General features: G+C 42.1%; 1 protein-coding gene across 1 annotated transcript; it reads left to right on the plus strand.

Moving 5' to 3' along the window:
• Window positions 1–7,546: 7,546 nt before the first annotated feature.
• On the plus strand, window positions 7,547–10,740 carry MED18 (mediator complex subunit 18). Its single transcript, XM_036351668.1, has 3 exons — window positions 7,547–7,901; window positions 8,297–8,438; window positions 9,439–10,740. The coding sequence occupies exons 2-3, from the start codon at window positions 8,366–8,368 to the stop codon at window positions 9,990–9,992; spliced, it is 627 nt and encodes a 208-aa protein (XP_036207561.1). The 5' UTR covers window positions 7,547–7,901; window positions 8,297–8,365; the 3' UTR covers window positions 9,993–10,740.
• The last annotated feature ends 8,595 nt before the right edge of the window (window positions 10,741–19,335 follow it).

Below are 19,335 nucleotides of genomic sequence, written 5' to 3' on the forward strand. Positions count from 1 at the left end.
AGAATTTAGGCTGTCATGATTTTTTTTCCTTGATTTTTTCAATTGATCTTGGAGAAACATTGATTTGTTGTTCCACTTATTTATACATTCATTGGTTGATTCTTGTATGTACCCTGACTGAAGATCGAACCCGAAACCTTGGCCTATTGGTACGACACTCTAACCAACTGAGCTACCCAGCCAGGGCTGTCATCATTATTCTTATAGTTCAAGAGCCCAGAATAATGCCTGGCCTACAAAGGGCACACGTTAAGTGTTGACTGAATTGTATTCTACAGATTGCCTGGCTATGTTCATATAGAGACATGCCAATTCTCCTTAACATTTTTTCATTAGTTCTCTCTTTAATGTTTACATCCTGCCTCTCCAGACAAGTTACTTGAGGCAGTGTCTAAAAACACCTATTACAGCTCTAGCCAGTTTGGCTCAGTAGATACGTGTCGGCCCTCAGACTGAATGGTCCCAGGTTCGATTCCAGTCAAGGGCACATACCTCAGTTGCAGGCTCCATCTCAGCCCTGGTCAGGGTATGTATGGGAGGCAACCAATCGATGTGTCTCTCTCACATTGATCTTCCTTTCTGTCTCTCCCCCTCCCTTCCACTCTCTCTAAAAATCAATGGAAAAATATCTTTGGGTGAGGATAACAAAAATAAATAAATAAAATGAAAACATTCTTTAAAAAAATAAATAAAATAAAAACACCTATTATATGCTAAACATGTATAAACCATCTGTACTCTTCACAGCATTCCTATTAAGTAGAAAATCTTCCTGTTTTACAGATTAAGAAACAGACTCTGTGAAATTAAGTGACTAGGTCAAGGCCACACACCTGCATATAGCTGAGTCTAGACATGGCCCATGTTTGTTTGTTTGTTTTTAAAATATATTTTTATTGATTTTTCACAGAGAGGAAGGGAGAAGGATAGAGAGCTAGAAACATCGATGAGAGGGAAACATTGATCAGCTGCCTCCCGCACACCCCCCACTGGGGATGTGCCTGCAACCAAGGCACATGCCCTTGACCGGAATCGAACCTGGGACCCTTCAGTCCGCAGGCCGACGCTCTATCCACCGAGCCAAACCGGTTTCGGCATGTTTGTTTGTTTTTAACCCACATTTTGTAGAGTCCAAATCCCACAATATTGGGAATAGTTTGACTTTTTAATGATACTTGCTCTGTGCCACATGTATCAGTCAAATCCTCATAACAACCTTAGAGGGAAGTACTAGTATTCTCCGTATTGGAGAGCTGAGAAGATGAGGTTCACAGAGGCAAAGTCACTTGCCCAAGCTTACATGGCTAGACAGTGATAGAAATGTTAACCCAGTCAGCCTGACTCCATGGCCCATCTTAAACACTACACACTAGCACGCTACCCCATGCCCTTCTGCTTCTCCATGCAGTCTTCTTCATCTCCTCTGGACTGTACAAAGAGTCTCCCCCAGGAACTGTTTGAGTTGATAGTATAGATGATGGTATAGGACCATCTGGCCCAAGGAAGGGGTTAATGATGATGAAAGGGACCAGAAACAAATCCTTTCACTGACAAACATACTGCAGGACAGACACAATTCTTGCAGCTATGAGACTGGAAAACGCCACATGCCTCAGAAGGCTGGTATGAGAAGTAAATGAATGATCCAGATTCACAGAAAGTGCTTGCCCCAGAGCTGTTATGGGCCCCAGTAAGCACGCACTAAAGGGGAGCTATCCAAAGGGCCTCCATCTAGGAAATTCAAGAACCAATGGGTTAATTATCTTTAGACAGAAAACAACAGACTTCCCCAGACAGACCTGGGAGGGGAGAAACCCAGACAGACAGTTACAGTTCAGCTAAAACAGAGCTCATCGTTAATCTTTGATGGATATGTGTAATACATTAACTATTATAGTCTATCCCCCTTGAGGCACCTCAGCACCTGGTCAACCAGAGGCTGGGTTGGGCTGGCTGGGCTAAGTGGAAAAGAGCAAGTAAATAGGTCAATTACCTTTCTGCCAGACTTTCATAGGTCCCTGCCTTAAGATGAATAAAAGGGTGAAATGGCTGATGCTGCCTGTCATACTGGGTAGGGAGGTAACTCTTGAGTCAGCAGCCGATGAAGACTACTAGGCACAAAATTATCTGGCATGTCTTACCTGTCTCTCAGAAACCAAACTCCTTGAGAGCAAGAATTGTATCATTTATTTGTCATTGGGTGTTTGCTCTTAGTAGTTACTATTAATAATGATGCTGTCATGTCCATAATTGGAAAAAATCCAAAGGTGAAGAATTACTAAACTAGGTATCTCTATGAATTATGAAATCATAATGTTCAACTACCATATTTTTTCAACTCTAACATGTACTTTGTGTCCATGTTTATTAGGCCTTGTCTGATAATACATATGTACATGTATATGGAGGTGTCTCTCAATTGCCTGAAACTCTGTTATTAAGTAAATGCTGTGACTTAGAATGGAGAGTATGTACTGGTAAGAACTAAGACTGCCGGGAGCCGGTCCATGCTTGCTGTTTCAAGGGACCTGGCATATATGGCATACTGTTCTTAATATGTTTGCTCACCTTCTTGGCACTATGTGTTTTAACCAAGGTCTCTGAGAAAGGTTGTTTCCCCAGGTAGGGATTTTCCCCTGAAGTTAGGGAGGGAATAAAACCTCTTAACTAAGTGCCAGGTGGGTAATTAATCACTTTAACTACGAACAATCATGCTTAAGCTACATAATCTTTACTCCCTGGAATGGCGATAAGAAACGCCCTAACCTTTGGAATAGAGATTGATAGGATTGGAATCAACTGGTATAAATACAGATGTAACAAGACAGAACTTAGAAGACAGAACCAAGAGACACAGAACCTACACACAGAACCTAGACACAGAACCTACACAGAACCTAGAGACAGAAGAACTTCGCTGGCGAGAACATAGCAAAAGATCCTGGACAGAAACTGGCGACAGAACCTAGCGAGAGAACATGGCAAAAGATCCTGGACAGAAAATGGCCACAGAACCTAGACACAGAACCTACACAGAACCTAGAGACAGAAGAACTTCGCTGGAGAGAACATGGCAAAAGATCCTGGAGAGAACCTGGCTACAGAACCTGGGTAGAACATGGCAAGAGAACCTGACTAGAATCTGGTGACTGAACCTGGCAAAAGATCCTGGACAGGACCTGGCTACTGAACCTGGCTGGAGAACCTGGACAGAACCTGGCTGGAGAACCTAGCGAGGGAACATGGCTACAGAACCTGGCTGGAGAACCTAGCAAGAGAACATGGACACAGAACCTGGCTGGAGATCCTGACCAGAACTTGGCTAGAGATCCTGGCTAGGCTGCTGATCAACTGAACGCTGTCTCCATGTCATTCCTTCTTCGCCGACTCCGTCCACACCTTTGGGGACCCCTGGGCCTGCTGGGGTTGGACCCCGGCATAAGACAATGTAATAGTTCAGTTTCCCGGTCTAGGGAAGAATTCTTCTACCATAATCTCTGCTTTAATATTTCCACTGGAAGGAAGTTTACTTCTCATCCAGGTATTGTGTCACCGAGTCAAAATACAGCAGAGTATGGGGGTCGGGGGTGGGGCAGGTAGTGGGCTACAATTTGAAAGAGGTGGCCAGGGAAGGCCTCTCTAAAAGATTTGAGCAAAGACCAGAAGGAAGCATGGGAGTGAATGCTGCAGTTCAGTGAAAAAGGAGAGTTCCAGGCAGACTGTACAATAAGTACAAAACACTTAAAATGGGAGCATCCTAGACTTGTTCAAATAGGAGCCATGAGAACAGAGTGGCTAGAGCTGAGTGGATGGGGAGTGAGCAGGCACAGATGGGGATGGTTGGAATATGGTCAAAGAGGAAACAGGTGATGGGGGCAGATCATGTAGGCATAATGAGAATTCTGAGTGGAGGATTGCTGGAGATAATTAGGTTGAAAAGCAGTTATACCTTTCACATAGGGCTATGCATGCATATAGGAAGCACTCAATGTCAGCTCATTCCTGGGGAAATATTAGTTTGCAACACTAAAGGTGAGAGCCTGGCATTGCATACCAATAGTAGGGGTAGATCTTCTTATCCATAAAGTCATTCTAGAAAGCTGATGAAGGGACTATGTATGTGTGTCTTGCAATCCACGTTGATGGTCTACTATCCTGATGAAGGCTGGCCAAGAACTGATCCTACACCTTTAAGCCAGTCTAGTGATTGGCTGGGACGCATTAATGTCTGAACTTTTCTCCTCCTTTGCTGCCATTAATTGTAATAACAAGGAAAATAAATTTCCGTTATTTAAAAGCCACCTAATTTGTGGTATTTTGTTATACTAGCCTGTGCTAAGACACACATATATAAAGAACATACATGATTCCTCCATTCCAAGATGTTTACAATCTATCCAAGGAGATGAGACATGCACATAATATATTCAGTAAGACAGAATGTACTTGCTCAAATTAGAGATATAAAATATTATAATAACTAGAGGCCCGGTGCACGTAATTTGTCCCTCAGACCGGCCTGCACCCTCTCGCAGTCCAGGAGCCCTCAGGGAATGTCCAACTGACAGCTTAGGCCCGCTTCCTGTGGGGAGTGGGCCTAAGCTGCAGTTGGACATCCTTAGCACTGCTGCGGAGGTAGGAGAGGCTCCCGCCACCACCACTGTGCTAGCCAACTGTGAGCCCGGCTTCTGGCTGAGTGGTGCTCCCCCTATGGGAGTGCACTGACCACCAGGGGACAGCTCCTGTGTTGAGCATCTGCCCCCAGGTGGTCAGTGCGCGTCATAGTGACCGGTGGTTCTGCTGTTTGGTCGATTTGCATGTTAGACTTTTATTATATAGGATAGCTACCATTTATTTATTGCTTACAATAAGCCAGGCACTATGCTAAGAGTTTCATAAACATCTCATTTTTGCAACCTCCGCCTTAGAAAGTTTGTTAAATCTCTATTTTACAAAAAAGGAAGCTGAGACTCAGAGAGGGGAAGTGAATTGCCCAAGGCTGCATAGCTGGGTAGTGGTAGAGAACAGAAGTGAGCCCCATTCTAAGCTCCAGACCTCACATCCTTATCAGAGAAACATCCCTGTAACTCCTAGGCCTTGTCCAAATTTTACTATATTGTTCACCCATTTCTTACCTTTTTAAAAATTTTAACCCTGCTTCACAATGCCAACTAAAATCTGAATAATACTATGATGCCTCTAAGAACTCATAATTCACTGAGCTTTCCACTCTGAAGTTTGTGTCTGAATAGGAAAAGAGAGCCCATCAATTTTACAGCCTCCTCTAATCACTAATTACTGCACTGAGAGCTTGTCAGTCTGCCCAATATTGTGAATCACCAAGCTGACCAGAGGGCATATCCTGAGCCCTGGAGTATATGCAGCTCTAGTAACTGTCAGAGTCTTTTGCAAAGTCCAGCTCTTAGCCATCTTTTCTTCCTATTCTACACTTTTTTCAGGATGATCTCATTTATTCTCATGCCTTTAGCTACCATTTATGAAGCTCTATGAAATGTCTACCTCTAGCCCAGCTCTCTCTCCCCTGAATTCTGGCTGAACACTGCCACTTGGGGGATGGAACCCACAACCCAGGTATGTGCCCTGATGGGGAATCAAACAGGCAACCTTTCCACGCACAGGACGATGCTCAACCAACTGGATATTCCAAGGGAGCGCCAGAGTGATCCTTTTAAAGTTCACATCTCTGCGTTAGTCTGACATGTAAAGTCCTCCAGGATCTGGGCCTGACCCCTTTCCAGACATTTCTTACCCCTCCCAACCTCAAATTCTATGCCCCAATTCTATTTAATTCAATTACCTTTGTAAATGTTGTTCCCATTACCTGGATGTCCCTTTCCTCCTTTATCTGGATGACACTATTGTTCCTTGAAGTTACTTTGGGCATTAATTACTTTTACTGGGAATCCTTCTCTATGCCCCCAAGATGAATCAAGAGTCCTGATTGCTTCCAAAACTGTTGAACTGTTTATGTCCCACTGAATCAACCACATGGTACTGTCTTTGTTAATAAATTCTTTTGAGGGCAGAGACGAAGTCAATATTTAAAGCACACTAGACTTTCAAGAAATATTAAATTAAAAAAAAAAAAACACAAGCCCAGCCACCGTGGCTCAGTGGTTGAGCTTCGACCTATGAACCAGGAGATCACGGTTTGATTTCCAGTCAAGGGCACATGCCCTGGCTGTGGGCTCAATCCCCAGTGTGGGGCATGCAGGAGGCAGCCGATCCATGATTCTCTCTTATCATTGATGTTTCCATCTCTCTCTCTCTCTTCCTCTCCTTTCCTCTCTGAAATCAATAAAAATAATTTTAAAAACACACAAATGAATGAAAAGTAGTACAGGTTACAGTGGGGGGACTAGAACTAGAAGGGTTTTGTTGTTTTTACTGTTTTTAAAAATTTTTTAATTGATTTTTAGGGAGAGAAAAAGGGAAACATGGATGTGAGAGGGAAACATGATGGCTGCCTCCTGCACGCCCCCTACTGGGGATCTACCCAATCAACTGAGCCACACTGGTCAGGGCTAGAAATGGCAGATTGTGGAATAATTAAGAGGTGGGCTCTGAAGTCAGCAGCTTATATCTGTATCCCTGGCGCTCCACTCCTTGCATGTTATTAAGTTCTCTTGCCTAAGTTTCCCCATCTGTAAAATTACAGTACTAACTGCACTTGGCTCATCAGGCTGCTGTGAAGATCAATTTTAAATTTTTGCTATTTTGTTTATTAAGGATTCTTTTGTATTAAATTAGCAAAATATTGCATTGAAATATTATTTCTCTTAGCTACTGAGATTCCTGGTGTCCCCTTACACGCAGTGGTTCTCAACCTTCTGGCCCTTTAAATACAGTTCCTCATGTTGCGACCCAACCATAAGATTATTTTCGTTGCTACTTCGTAACTGTAATGTTGCTACTGTTATGAATCGTCATGTAAATATCTGATATGCAGGATGGTCTTAGGCGACCCCTGTGAAAGGGTCATTCGACCGCCAAAGGGGTCGTGACCCACAGGTTGAGAACCGCTGCTACAGTTTTCTACGTAGGAGAGGGCCTCATTCACCCAACTCTAGTGCCCACTTTACAGATAAACTTCATTCAATAAATATTCCTTGAATTTACTTACCTCCCTGCATCTTTAAATTGAAGTAAAGTATACCCAGCAAACAAATATTACGTATATTGCCGAGCTCCCTAATTGTTCGTAACATGATGCTAAGCGGTAAAGGGGTCTTTTAATTTTCACCTGCAGGTCCCCAACAAGAAGTGTTTTACGTCTCTCCTTTGTCTGCAGCGCCCTGCCCCAGGCTCTCTTTCCTCCGTCAGCTCCAAGAGATTTTCTAGACAAAAACATCCCCGTGTCGAGGAACTCGGGGGGGGAAAAAACAAATATTTTCCGGGAGGCGCGCCTATGACGTCAGCCCGCCCCCTCCCGCCTCACCGCCGTCACGCTCCAGAGGCGGCCGCCATCTTTCCGCCGGCAGCGCACCCCGCGCATGCGCTTCTGCTCGCCGGGCGGAGGAGCGACTTTTAAGCCCTCTCGGTACCCGTACGGCGCGGGCGGCTGTGTGGCGGGAGCGGGGAAAGGAGGAGGAAGTGTTGCCCTGTACAGGGCGCTTTCACTTTAGGGCTGGGGGCCAAATGTATCTCAGAAGCTCCGCGATGCTTGGGTGGACGTAGCTCCTCGCGTGGGAGAGGGGCTGCAGCGCACGCGGAGGTGTGCGTGGACGCGGGTTCCGGTGCCGGCGGAGGAGCACTACGCGCTTCCGCCGGCCGCTCTAAAGGGTTTTCAGTGGCTGGAGGCCGGGGTCGTCCTCTGGTCCGGCCTCTGCCGCGACTTGCTCGTGCCCTTGTTCCCTCTCTGGATCTCAGTATCCTCACCGGTGAGTTGAACAAGTCCCTTCCGCCACCACTGAGTTCTTCTGAGTGTTACTGCATGTTCATTGTGCTGCCTGAGCAACAGCGCTTTGGGGGTCTTAAATGGCGTTGGCCCCCTTTCATAAGGAAGACGCTGAGGGGGAGGTTTGATGACTTCCTCAAGATCACACGGAAAACTTAGAGGTCTCAGACCTTGAGACTAGAAGATGATGCTGTGACTCCAGGAACAGGTCTCCTTTGTGTATTTCTGTATCATCAGTTCCTGCAACTGGCCTATGGCGGCTACTCAGAAAGCTCTGAATGGATGATGAATCTTTTTTTTTTATGTCAAGGTCAATGACATAAGCACATCTGGCGTCTCCACATCTCTGATGTATTAACAAGTGTAACTCTTCTGCAGGTCTATCCTGTGCTTTACTTGATTGGGGACACCGAATCCAGCCTGAGTTCTTCAACTTAACCAGACACCATGGAGGCACCCCCCGTCACGATGATGCCTGTTACCGGGGGCACCATTAACATGATGGAGTACCTGCTGCAGGGTGAGTGAACAGGGAGCTTGGATGACCAGTTTCCCCTCTTCTATTCAGCTTCTGTGGAGACGACACGCTGTTTTACAAAGGCAGCCTGCATAGTTTCTGCATGCCAATAGACTTAAAAAAATTTTTTATGGTCACAAATACATAAAATTAAATTTCCCATCATAAACATGTTTAAGTAGTGTTAAGTATATTCACATTGTTGTACAGCTGATCTCTAGAACTTTTTCATCTTGCAGAACTGAAACGCTATACCCATTAAACACTTAATTTCCCTTCCTCCTTACCCCAGCCCTTGGCAACCTTTCTACTTTCTGTTTCTGATTTTGACACTTTAGATAGATACCTTATATGAGTGGAATCATACAGTGTTTTGTCTTTTTACAACTGGCTTATTTCACTTAATATAATGTACTAGATGACAAGATGTCCTTACTTAAGGCTGAATAATTTTATGTACATACCACGTTTTTTTATCCATTCATCTGTTGATGTACATTTGGGATGTTTCCACTTCTTGGTTATTGTGAATAATGCTGTAGTCAACATGGGCATGCAAATACTTCGTCAAGATCCTGCTATGAATTCTTTTGGATATATACCTAGAAGTGAGCTTACTAGATTATATGGTAATTCTATGATACTGTTATCAGCTCCGTCTTCTAGAACAAGAGACAGAGATTTTGTGCCCCAAGCCTGCTGGAGATTAGCATCGTTAGAGAAGGCCTAAAGACTTTCTAGTACCAAACAAGACAAGTCAAAACATTGACAAAGGATTAACTTTTCATGTTATGCAATACCTTGGCAGCATAATCCCTATAAAATCTCATATATTAGGCCTATGCTTTACAAAACACTGCACTAAACTGTTTGTTTCATTTACATTTTTTTTTCATTTACGTTTTTTTAATCTTTTACTAATTCCATTCCCCAAAATGAAAGATGGGACTCAATTGTGCTTTTTCTGAAAGATGGGACTCAATTGTGCTTTTTCCTTCCTAAGGAAGCGTTTTAGATCACAGCTTGGAAAGCCTTATCCATCGCCTTCGTGGTTTGTGTGACAACATGGAACCTGAGACTTTCCTGGACCATGAGATGGTATTCCTCCTTAAAGGCCAGCAGGCCAGTCCATTTGTTCTGAGGGCCCGGCGCTCTATGGATAGGGCAGGCGCACCCTGGCATCTACGCTACCTAGGACAGCCTGAAGTGGGAGACAAGAACCGCCACGCCCTGGTGAGGAACTGCGTGGACATTGCAACATCTGAGAACCTCACTGACTTCCTGATGGAAATGGGCTTCCGCATGGACCATGAGTTTGTAGCCAAGGGACACTTGTTCCGTAAGGGGATCATGAAGATTATGGTGTACAAGATCTTCCGTATCCTGGTGCCTGGAAGCACAGAGAGCACTGAGGCCTTGTCACTCTCCTATCTTGTGGAACTAAGTGTTGTTGCACCAGCTGGGCAGGACATGGTCTCTGATGACATGAGGAACTTTGCAGAGCAGCTAAAACCCCTAGTTCACCTAGAGAAAATAGACCCCAAACGGCTCATGTGACTAAGACATCTGTCCACCATTGGGGCTTATCTTCCCCTGTTACAAAAAAGACACTATAATTGTCCCATTTCACTACTGCCAGCCAGGCATTCTTCCCTCAGGAAAGAAGACAGTAAAAACTTAATTGGTTCTTTTCTGTTTTCCTCATGTGGCAAGTTCACTTTTGTGACAGCTTTTCTAAATTAAAGGCTCAGGAAAACATGGAGAATCTATTGCATAAAGAGAATCACATGCATAAAGAAAGGAAATGAGAATAAATTAACTTCTAGAAAGAAAGATCTCTTAATTGTTTTTGCCATTTGTGTATAAGGTTTGTAAAATAAGACTGAGCTCAGATTATGTGATAATAAAGGCTATGAAGGGAAATGTCTGCATTTCTGACTCTACCCAATTACTCTGCTAGTTTGGGACGGATTCATTATTATTTGGAGTAAAAAACTAACAGTTTTAATTTTGGTACAGATGATTGTTTTTACCTCTCATAAAAGCATGTGTTTGTTGTTGAAAAATTTTTAAATACAAAAATAAGAAAAATAACCTGTAATTTTATTATTGAAAGAGATGTACTATTTCTATTTCTGTATACTATATCTTCCTAGTGTTTATTTTTGTAAATCTATGTATATGAGATACACTTATTTTGTAAAAATACTCTGTGCATACTGGTTTATAACCTTTTTTGTTTATTATTAACATCTTTCTAGGATATTAGGCTATGGTGTCCTTCTATAAAAACAAACACAAAACTCATTTATTGAGTTCTTACATATGTCCGCACTATCCTAAGTGCTTTATGTATGTTAATTAATCTTCACATTAGACCTGTTTTATAAACAGGGAAACTGAAATGCAGAGAGATTAACTAGCTTTCCCTGAGCTATACAGATACTAGTCAGCAGAGCGGATATTTAAATACTGAGAATTCTAATTGCTAATTACATCCCATCACATGGATTTTCTATAACTACATTGATTCCCCTACTTTGGGATTTTTACTTTGATCCCAATGCTTTGCTTTTGTAAACAGTCCTGCAATGCTAGTGCTTTTAATTAAATCTTTGTTGACATCTACGATTATTCTTTAAATTCTAGGGAACTGCTGAGTCAAAGGATATGCACTACATGCACTATTTTTTTAAAATATATTTTTATTGATTACAGATAGGAAGAGAGATAGAAACATCAGTGATGAGAGAGAATCATCGATCAGCTGCCTCCTGCATGCTCCACACCGGGGACAGCCTGCAACCCGGCATGTGCCCTGACCGGGAATCGAACTGTGACCTCCTGGTTCATAAGTTGATGCTCCACCACTGAGCCACGCCGGCTGGGCTACATGCACTGTTTTAAGACTTCTGCCATGCATTGCCAAATGCCTTCCAGAAATGTCCCAGTTTCCACTCCTACCAGCTGTAAATGAGGTTTCCCACATTGCTGGCAAAAGTGGGTGTGGCTATGAAATCTTAATTTTCAAAGTATTCATCAGTGAGCTTTAAATTTTTATCTTTACTGGGCATTTTTTTCTTATGTAAATTCCCTTTTCTTGATTGCTCATCTTTATTAATTTGTAAGAAGATTTTATGTGCCCTAACCAGTTTGGCTCAGTGGATAGAGCGTTGGCCTGCGGACTGAAGGGTCCTGGGTTCGATTCTGGTCAAGGGCATATACCTTGGTTGCGGGCACATCCATAGTGGGAGGTGTGCAGGAAACAGCTGGTTGATGTTTCTAACCCTCAATTCCTCTCCCTTCCTCTCTGTAAAAAATCAATAAGATATATTAAAAAGAAGATTTTATGTAGTTTTTCCCACTTATTTGACTTTTAATGGGTTCTTTTAGAGTAACGTCTTAGTGGGATAAATGTTGATCATTTTAATATCTACAGAGTTGTTTTCGTAAAATTATGTTTTTATTGACTTGAGAGAGAGAAAAAATATTGATGTGAGAAACTATTGGTTGCCTTGGTGTGAGAGAGACCTTGATCAGTTGCCTCCTGTACACAAACTTGAAATCTGGGTATGTGCCCTGATCAGGTATTGAACCGGTAAACAGGAAAATTCTCAATCAACTGAGCCACACTGGCCAGGTCTTACAGAGTTTTTAATACACTGGAGAGAGTTTGGCTTGCTAAAAACAGTAGGTTACTCAACATTTTCATTTTCTTTTGGGATCTCCATTTAGACAACACCCCAGCTGAGCTACATATGGATAAATCATAATTCTGTTTATACCTCAGTTTGCCACTCAAAAGATTACATGAATACTCTGTTGAGATGCTTTGGGCTACAAGTAACAGTAAACCTATTTCTGCCTTATACAGTAGGAGTAGTGATATCTCACCTAATGATAAGTTCTAAGATGGGGTGACTGCCAAGTTGGTTGGTTGGTCATTTCTCTGGCTTTGGGGTCCTTTTCTTGGCTTTCTGTAAATGTTTTAAAGATAGTTGATTTCCCCCCCTCAGTTATAGATTGTGTAAGTGGATAAATCTTGTTCCTCCTTTCACAGTATCTATATATATAAAAGCCCAAGTGACTGAACAACCAGTCGACTGGTCCTTATGATGTGCACTGACCACCAGGGGGCAGACTCTCAATGCACAGGATTGGGCTCCCTCCTGTCTGGATCAGGCCTGTGGGGATTGGGCTGAAACCGGCTATCCGACATCCCTCAAGGGGTCCTGGATTGCAAGAGGGCACAGGCCAGGCCGAGGGACCCTACCAGTGCACGAATCCATGGACCGGGCCTCTAGTATTAACATAATGATTCAGGAAAAGCCCCTTTCTTGTTTTGTAGTCTTTCCTTTCATTCTTAAGCTCTATTCTCATCCCTTGTATCCTATAGGCACCCATTTTGATATGTTCGATGTATATCTGTGCTACCCATCTTGTAAAATGTGTAGAGTTATGAGAATATGTTCAATTCACGTAAGTGATATTGTGCTATAAATGCTCTTTTTCTTACTTTTTAAAATTAACATTCCTTTTGTGATATACTAACTTCCACCTTGCATATACTTTCATATTAACAGTAATATTAACATTTAAATAATCTTAACTCTGTGGTAGGTGCTTTAAATGTTTTAACTTATATTTCCCACAACCACCATATGAGGTAGATAATATTATTACTCTCATTTTATAGATGAGAGTGAGACACACAGAGGTTACTTAAATTTTCCACTTCCATTCTTTTTTTTTTAATGTATTGGGGTGACATTGGTTAATAAAATTATCTGCTTCCGCCGAAACCGGTTTGGCTCAGTGGATAGAGCGTCGGCCTGCGGACTGGGAGGTCCCAGGTTCGATTCCGGTCAAGGGCATGTACCTGGGTTGCGGGCACATCCCCAGTAGGAGATGTGCGGGAGGCAGCTGATCGATGATTCTCTCTCATCGATGTTTCTAACTCTCTATCTCTCTCCCTTCCTCTCTGTAAAAAATCAATAAAATATATTTAAAAAAAAAAATGATCTGCTTCCATTATTCAGAGTCAGAACTAATAAATGGTGGAGCCTGAATTTCAACTCAGGCAGCCTAGCTCCAGAATCCAGGAACATAACTACTGTGGGTTCAGCATGTTTTATTCATTCAGTCACTTAAAGATAGAAACCTAGATTGTCTTCACCTCTATTACCATAAAAAATGCTAAAATAAGAAGTTTATAATTGTGTGAATATTCCTCTGAGCCATATATCTATAGGCATGTTCAATTTTTGCCAAATATTGCCAGATTACTTTTAAGAATAGTTGTACTATTATTGCCAGTGCACAAGAACTCATATCAATATCTCACCAATCTTTGGTGTTATCCATCTTCCTCATTTTTGCCAGTTTGATGAATGAAAAGTGGTATATCTTATTTTTTGCTTTTATTGTTTTTATTTTTTTATTTTTATTTTTTTAAAATATATTTTATTGATTTTTTTTTACAGAGAGGAAGGGAGAGAGATAGAGAGTTAGAAACATCGATGAGAGAGAAACATCGATCAGCTGCCTCCTGCACATCTCCTACTGGGGATATGCCCACAACCAAGGTACATGCCCTTGACCGGAATCGAACCTGGGACCTTTCAGTCCGCAGGCCTACGCTCTATCCACAGAGCCAAACCGGTTTCAGCTATTTGTTTGTTTTTTATTAAAGTACTGGAAGCCCAGTTTACAACATTCATGCACTGGGGGGAGAGGCCCGCAGCTCCTGCATTGAGTGTCTGCCCCCTGGTGGTCAGTGTGCATCATAGTGACTGGTCATTCCGCCATTCGGTTGGCAGTTAATTTTTTTAAACTAGAAGTTTGTACCTCTGATCCCCTTCATCCATTTCAACCACCCTAAAGCTCTTGGTTGTTTGATTTGCATTTTTCTGATTACAATGAAATTAGAGCCTTTTTTCTGTACTTTTTTTATATATGAAATTGTATAGACTACTTACTATGTGAAACTAAGATATCTATAACCTTTGCCTATTTTTCTGTTTGCTTTCCTGTTTTGATTTGTAGTAATCCTTGGTATATTCTAGACATTAATCCTTTGTTAATTTTAAACACTGCAAATACTTCCTCCCAGTATCTATTTATGTCCTTGCCTATTTTTTTCTGTTTGATTGCCTGTCTTGTTGGTTTGCAGGAATTGTGTGTTTTCTACACATTATTCTGTGTTTGTATTAAACATCGCGGATACTGTCTCCCATTTTGTCACCTTCCTTAATGTTAACTTTGTGATGTCATTAATTAAACAGATGTCCTAAATTTTGGCCTTGTAGTTTAGAGTCTTGTTTAGGAAGTCTGTATTTACTCCTAGGTAATATATACGTATGTTCCTATATTAGCTTTATTTAACTTTCACATTTTGGTATTTAATCCATCTGGAGTCCACCTGTAACATGGTTTCAAGTAAAAATTCAGCTATTTTCTCCATATGGTGAATTCCCTTTTCTGTCACCATCTGAAAAACAATCTTTCAGTGCTTTGTGATGCCACCTTTATCACATATTAAGTTCCCATGTATGTACTTAAGTTCTAAGCTCTCCAATCTCTTCCACTGGTCTTTTTCTTTGTGCCAGTGCCAGCAACATAAATGTTTTTTATTACTGTGGCTTTGTGGTAGAGCCAGTTCTACCAGTAGGACAGGTATCCCTACTTTTATTTTCCTGTCAAAATAGACTTGGCTTTCATAGACCTTTTATTCTTTCACATTCATTTTAGAGTAAGTTTTAGTTTCTCAACATTACTATTGGAATTTTATTATAAAGGTATAGATTAACTTGGGGGGGGGGGGGGGAACTGACCTCTTTGACTGGAACACTGCCTCCCCAGAATTCAGTGGTAGGCTTGTTTCATCTTTTTCAGGTCTCTGCTAACATGTCAGAGAAGCCTTCCCTGATCATCTTAAATTAAGTAGCACACTCACTCCACATCACTCTCTCTTTATCTTATTTAATCTTTTTCATAGCTTTTGCTACTAAACGACTTTAGATTATTTACTCACTGCTTTTCTACCAGAATGTAAGATTCATGATGATAGGCACTTTGTTCTCTGCTGTATCCCTAGCACCCAAAGCAATGCCTGGCCTATGGTAGTCACTCTGAATATTTGTTAAACAAATGAATAAATTCTTTACACTACTGAGGTTATCCTAATTGTGACATTTATTCTGGTCTTCTTATGTCCCTTAATGGAGTTTAAATTTTTTCTTGATAAACTTCTTGGGCACTGCTTTTGGGCCAATTACTATAGATCAGGAGTTGGCAAATTATACCTGTGAGCCTGCTGTTTTTTGTAAGTAAAGATTTATTGGGCCCTAACCAGTTTGGCTCAGTGGAAAGAGTGTCAGCCTGTGGACTGAAGGGTCCCAGGTTCGATTCCGGTCAAGGGCATATACCTTGGTTGCGGGCTCAATCTCCAGTAGGGGGTGTGCAATAGGCAGCTGATCAATGTTTCTCTGTCATCGATGTTTCTAACTCTCTATTCCTCTCCCTTCCTCTCTGTAAAAAATAAATAAAATATATTTTTAAAAACGATTTATTGGAACATCCACATGCATTCATTTATTGTGTATGCCTTTTAAAATATATATATTTTTATTGATTTCAGAGAAGAAGAGATAGAAATATCAATGATGAGAGAGAATCATTGATCGGCTGCTTCCTGCATGCCTCCCACTGGGGATCCTGCAACCTGGGCATATGCCCTGACCGGGAATCAAACTGTGACCTCCTAGTTCATAGATTAACGCTCAACCACTGAGTCACGCAGGTCAGGCTGTGTATGGCTTCTCTTGTACTACAATGACTGCAACAAAGACCATGTGGAAACTACTGTCCGGCCCTTTAGAGAAAAAGTTTGCTGATCTTTATAAACTATCATTTAGTTGCTATTACTGATTCTGTTATAGTTTTCTTTCACTTAAGGTAGTTATTTCTGGCTTAAAAGAACACTGTTAATTTTTGTAAGATGATTTCTATTCTTAAAAACGAGATTAATAACTCTCCCATAGTTCTGGTAGTTTGCCTGCTGCTGATGTTTTCCATATGGACTATCATATCACTGGCAAGAGTGGCAAGCAGGAAGAGTACATATCTCTCTCACCTTTTTTTTTTTTTTTAATTTTAATTAAATCTTTATTGTTCAGATTATTACATTTGTTCCTCTTTTTCCCCCCCATAACTCCCCTCCTCCCGGTTCCCGCCCCACCCTCCGCCCTCACTCCCCACCCACTGTCCTCATCCATAGGTGCACGATTTTTGTCCAGTCTCTTCCCGCATCTCCCACACCCCTTCCCCCCCCAAGAATAGTCAGTCCATTCCCTTTCTATGTCCCTGATTCTATTATAATCACCAGTTCATTCTGTTCATCAGATTATTTATTCACTTGATTCTTAGATTCACTTGTTGATAGATGCATATTTGTTGTTCATAATTTGTATCTTTACCTTTTTCTTCCTCTTCCTCTTCTTAAAGGATACCTTTCAGCATTTCATATAATCCTGGTTTGGTGGTGATGAACTCCTTTAGCTTTTCCTTATCTGTGAAGCTCTTTATCTGACCTTCAGTTCTGAATGATAGCTTTGCTGGATAAAGTAATCTTGGTTGTAGGTTCTTGGTATTCATCACCTTGAATATTTCTTGCCACTCCCTTCTGGCCTGCAAAGTTTCTGTTGAGAAATCAGCTGACAGTCGTATGGGTATTCCCTTGTAGGTAACTGAGTTTCTTTCTCTTGCTGTTTTTAAGAGTCTCTCTTTATCTTTTGCTCTTGGCATTTTAATTATGATGTGTCTTGGTGTGGTCCTCTTTGGATTCCTTTTGTTTGGGGTTCTCCGCGCTTCTTGGACCTGTAAGTCCATTTCTTTCACCAGGTGGGGGAAGTTTTCTGTCATTATTTCTTCAAATAGGTTTCCAATATCTTGCTCTCTCTCATCTTCTGGCACCCCTATAATTCTGATGTTGGTACGCTTGAAGCAGTCCCAGAGGCTCCTTACACTATTCTCGCATTTTTGGATTCTTTTTTCATTTTGCTTTTCCGGTTGGGTGTTTTTTGCTTCCTCGCATTTCAAATCATTGACTTGATTCTTGCGCTCCTCTGGTCTGCTGTCGGGAGTCTGTATAATATTCTTTATTTCAGTCCGTGTATGCTTAATTTCTAGTTGGTTCCCCAATATAACATCGAGGGTCTCATTAGTTTTCTTATAGATCTCATTAAGTTTATCGGCGGCTTCTAAACAGTTCTTGAGAGACCTTAAAAGTGTGGTTCTGAACTCTATATCTTCCATTGACAATTTTGTCCTGTTTCTTTGTCTCCGCATTTTGTTATGCTTCCTTGGTGCACCCCCTAGTGGTCTTTGTGCGCAGTCTTATAGTTAAACCTTGTTGTAGCTAATACCAGGGAGGGTTTGACCTCCAGGCCAATTGGCTATGAGAATCAGCTGTGTCAGCAGTGAGAGAACTTCTGTCCTCTAGGGAGGTGCTAATCTAGCCTTTGCCTGAGGCTATCCGGCAAATGCCTGTGTGCAGGGCTTGGGCAGGGCGGGTCGCACAGGATCAACAGGGTGGGCCAGAGAGAGCAGTTATGACGGCTCTCAGTCCTGTCCCCAGGGGCTCTGCCTCTCTGAGTCCCAGCACCCGCTGCAAAGCTCGGAGAGAAAGCTGCACTCGCTCTGACCGAAGCCAGACAGTCCCGCTTCTCCCGTTTGAGTCTGGGTCCCTAGAGACTCGCCCGTATCTGGAGCTCAGAGTCTGCGACTCCCTCCCGATTGAAAACGCCAACCGCGCCCTCCGCCGCCAGCCCGCTGTGCGCACTCCGCACCTCAGAATTTGACTTCAGCACTGCGCCTCCTCTGAGTGTCCGTATGTGTTTCTCTTTCCTCCTAGTTGTAGGACTTCCACTCAGCCAGCGTTCCTGTGGTTCTGGGTGATGTCCGTTCTGTCTTTTAGTTTCACTTTTGAAGTAGTTGTTCAAAGCAGCAAACTCCGGCGTTAACCTATGCTGCCATCTTGGTTCTCCTGTCTCACCTTTTCTTGTCTAAAATAATGGGCAGCCCTAGCTGGTTTGGCTCAGTGGATAGAGCGTCAGCCCGTGGACTGAAGGGTCTCAGGTTCAATCCTGGTCAAGGTCATGTACCTCAGTTGCAGGCCCCAGTCAGGTATATGTAGGAGACAACCAAGTCTATGTGTCTCTCTCACATCAATGTTTCTCTCTCTCTCTGTCTCTCCCCCTCCCTTCTACTCTCTCTAAAAATCAATGGAAAAAAATCCTCTGTGAGGATCAAAAAAATCAAACAAAAAGAATTGTGCAGACTCTCAAATACTCTAGATAACACTGGTGATAATAATGAGCATCCAGCCCTGGCTGGTTTGGCTCAGTGGATAGAGCGTCGGCCTGCGGACTCAAGGGTCCCAGGTTCGATTCTGGTCAAGGGCATGTACCTGGGTTGCGGGAACATCCCCAGTGGGAGATGTGCAGGGGGCAGCTGATCGATGTTTCTCTCTCATTGATGTTTCTGACTCTCTCTCCCTTCCTCTCTGTAAAAAATCAATAAAATATATATATTTTTTAAAAATAAATAATTAAATAAATAATGAGCATCCGTAACTTAGTCCTAATCTCAATGCTATTGGATCGTTTCTCTTTTAAGGATGAAAAAAAAATCATGTGATTTTTATCCTTTGGTCCATTAATGTGGTAAATTATATCAAAAGATTTTCTGGTGTTGGGCTATTGTACTCCTGGGATAATTCCTATGCATCATGATATTATCTCTTAAATACACTGTTGATTTGAGTACCTGTTATTTTGTTTAGGATATTTGCATTGTGGACTACCTTAATTGCCATCCAGAGATATATGCAATGTGACTA

Source organism: Myotis myotis, unplaced genomic scaffold (genome assembly GCF_014108235.1).
Source record: "Myotis myotis isolate mMyoMyo1 unplaced genomic scaffold, mMyoMyo1.p scaffold_m19_p_2, whole genome shotgun sequence".
NCBI classification, from domain to species: domain Eukaryota; kingdom Metazoa; phylum Chordata; class Mammalia; order Chiroptera; family Vespertilionidae; genus Myotis; species Myotis myotis.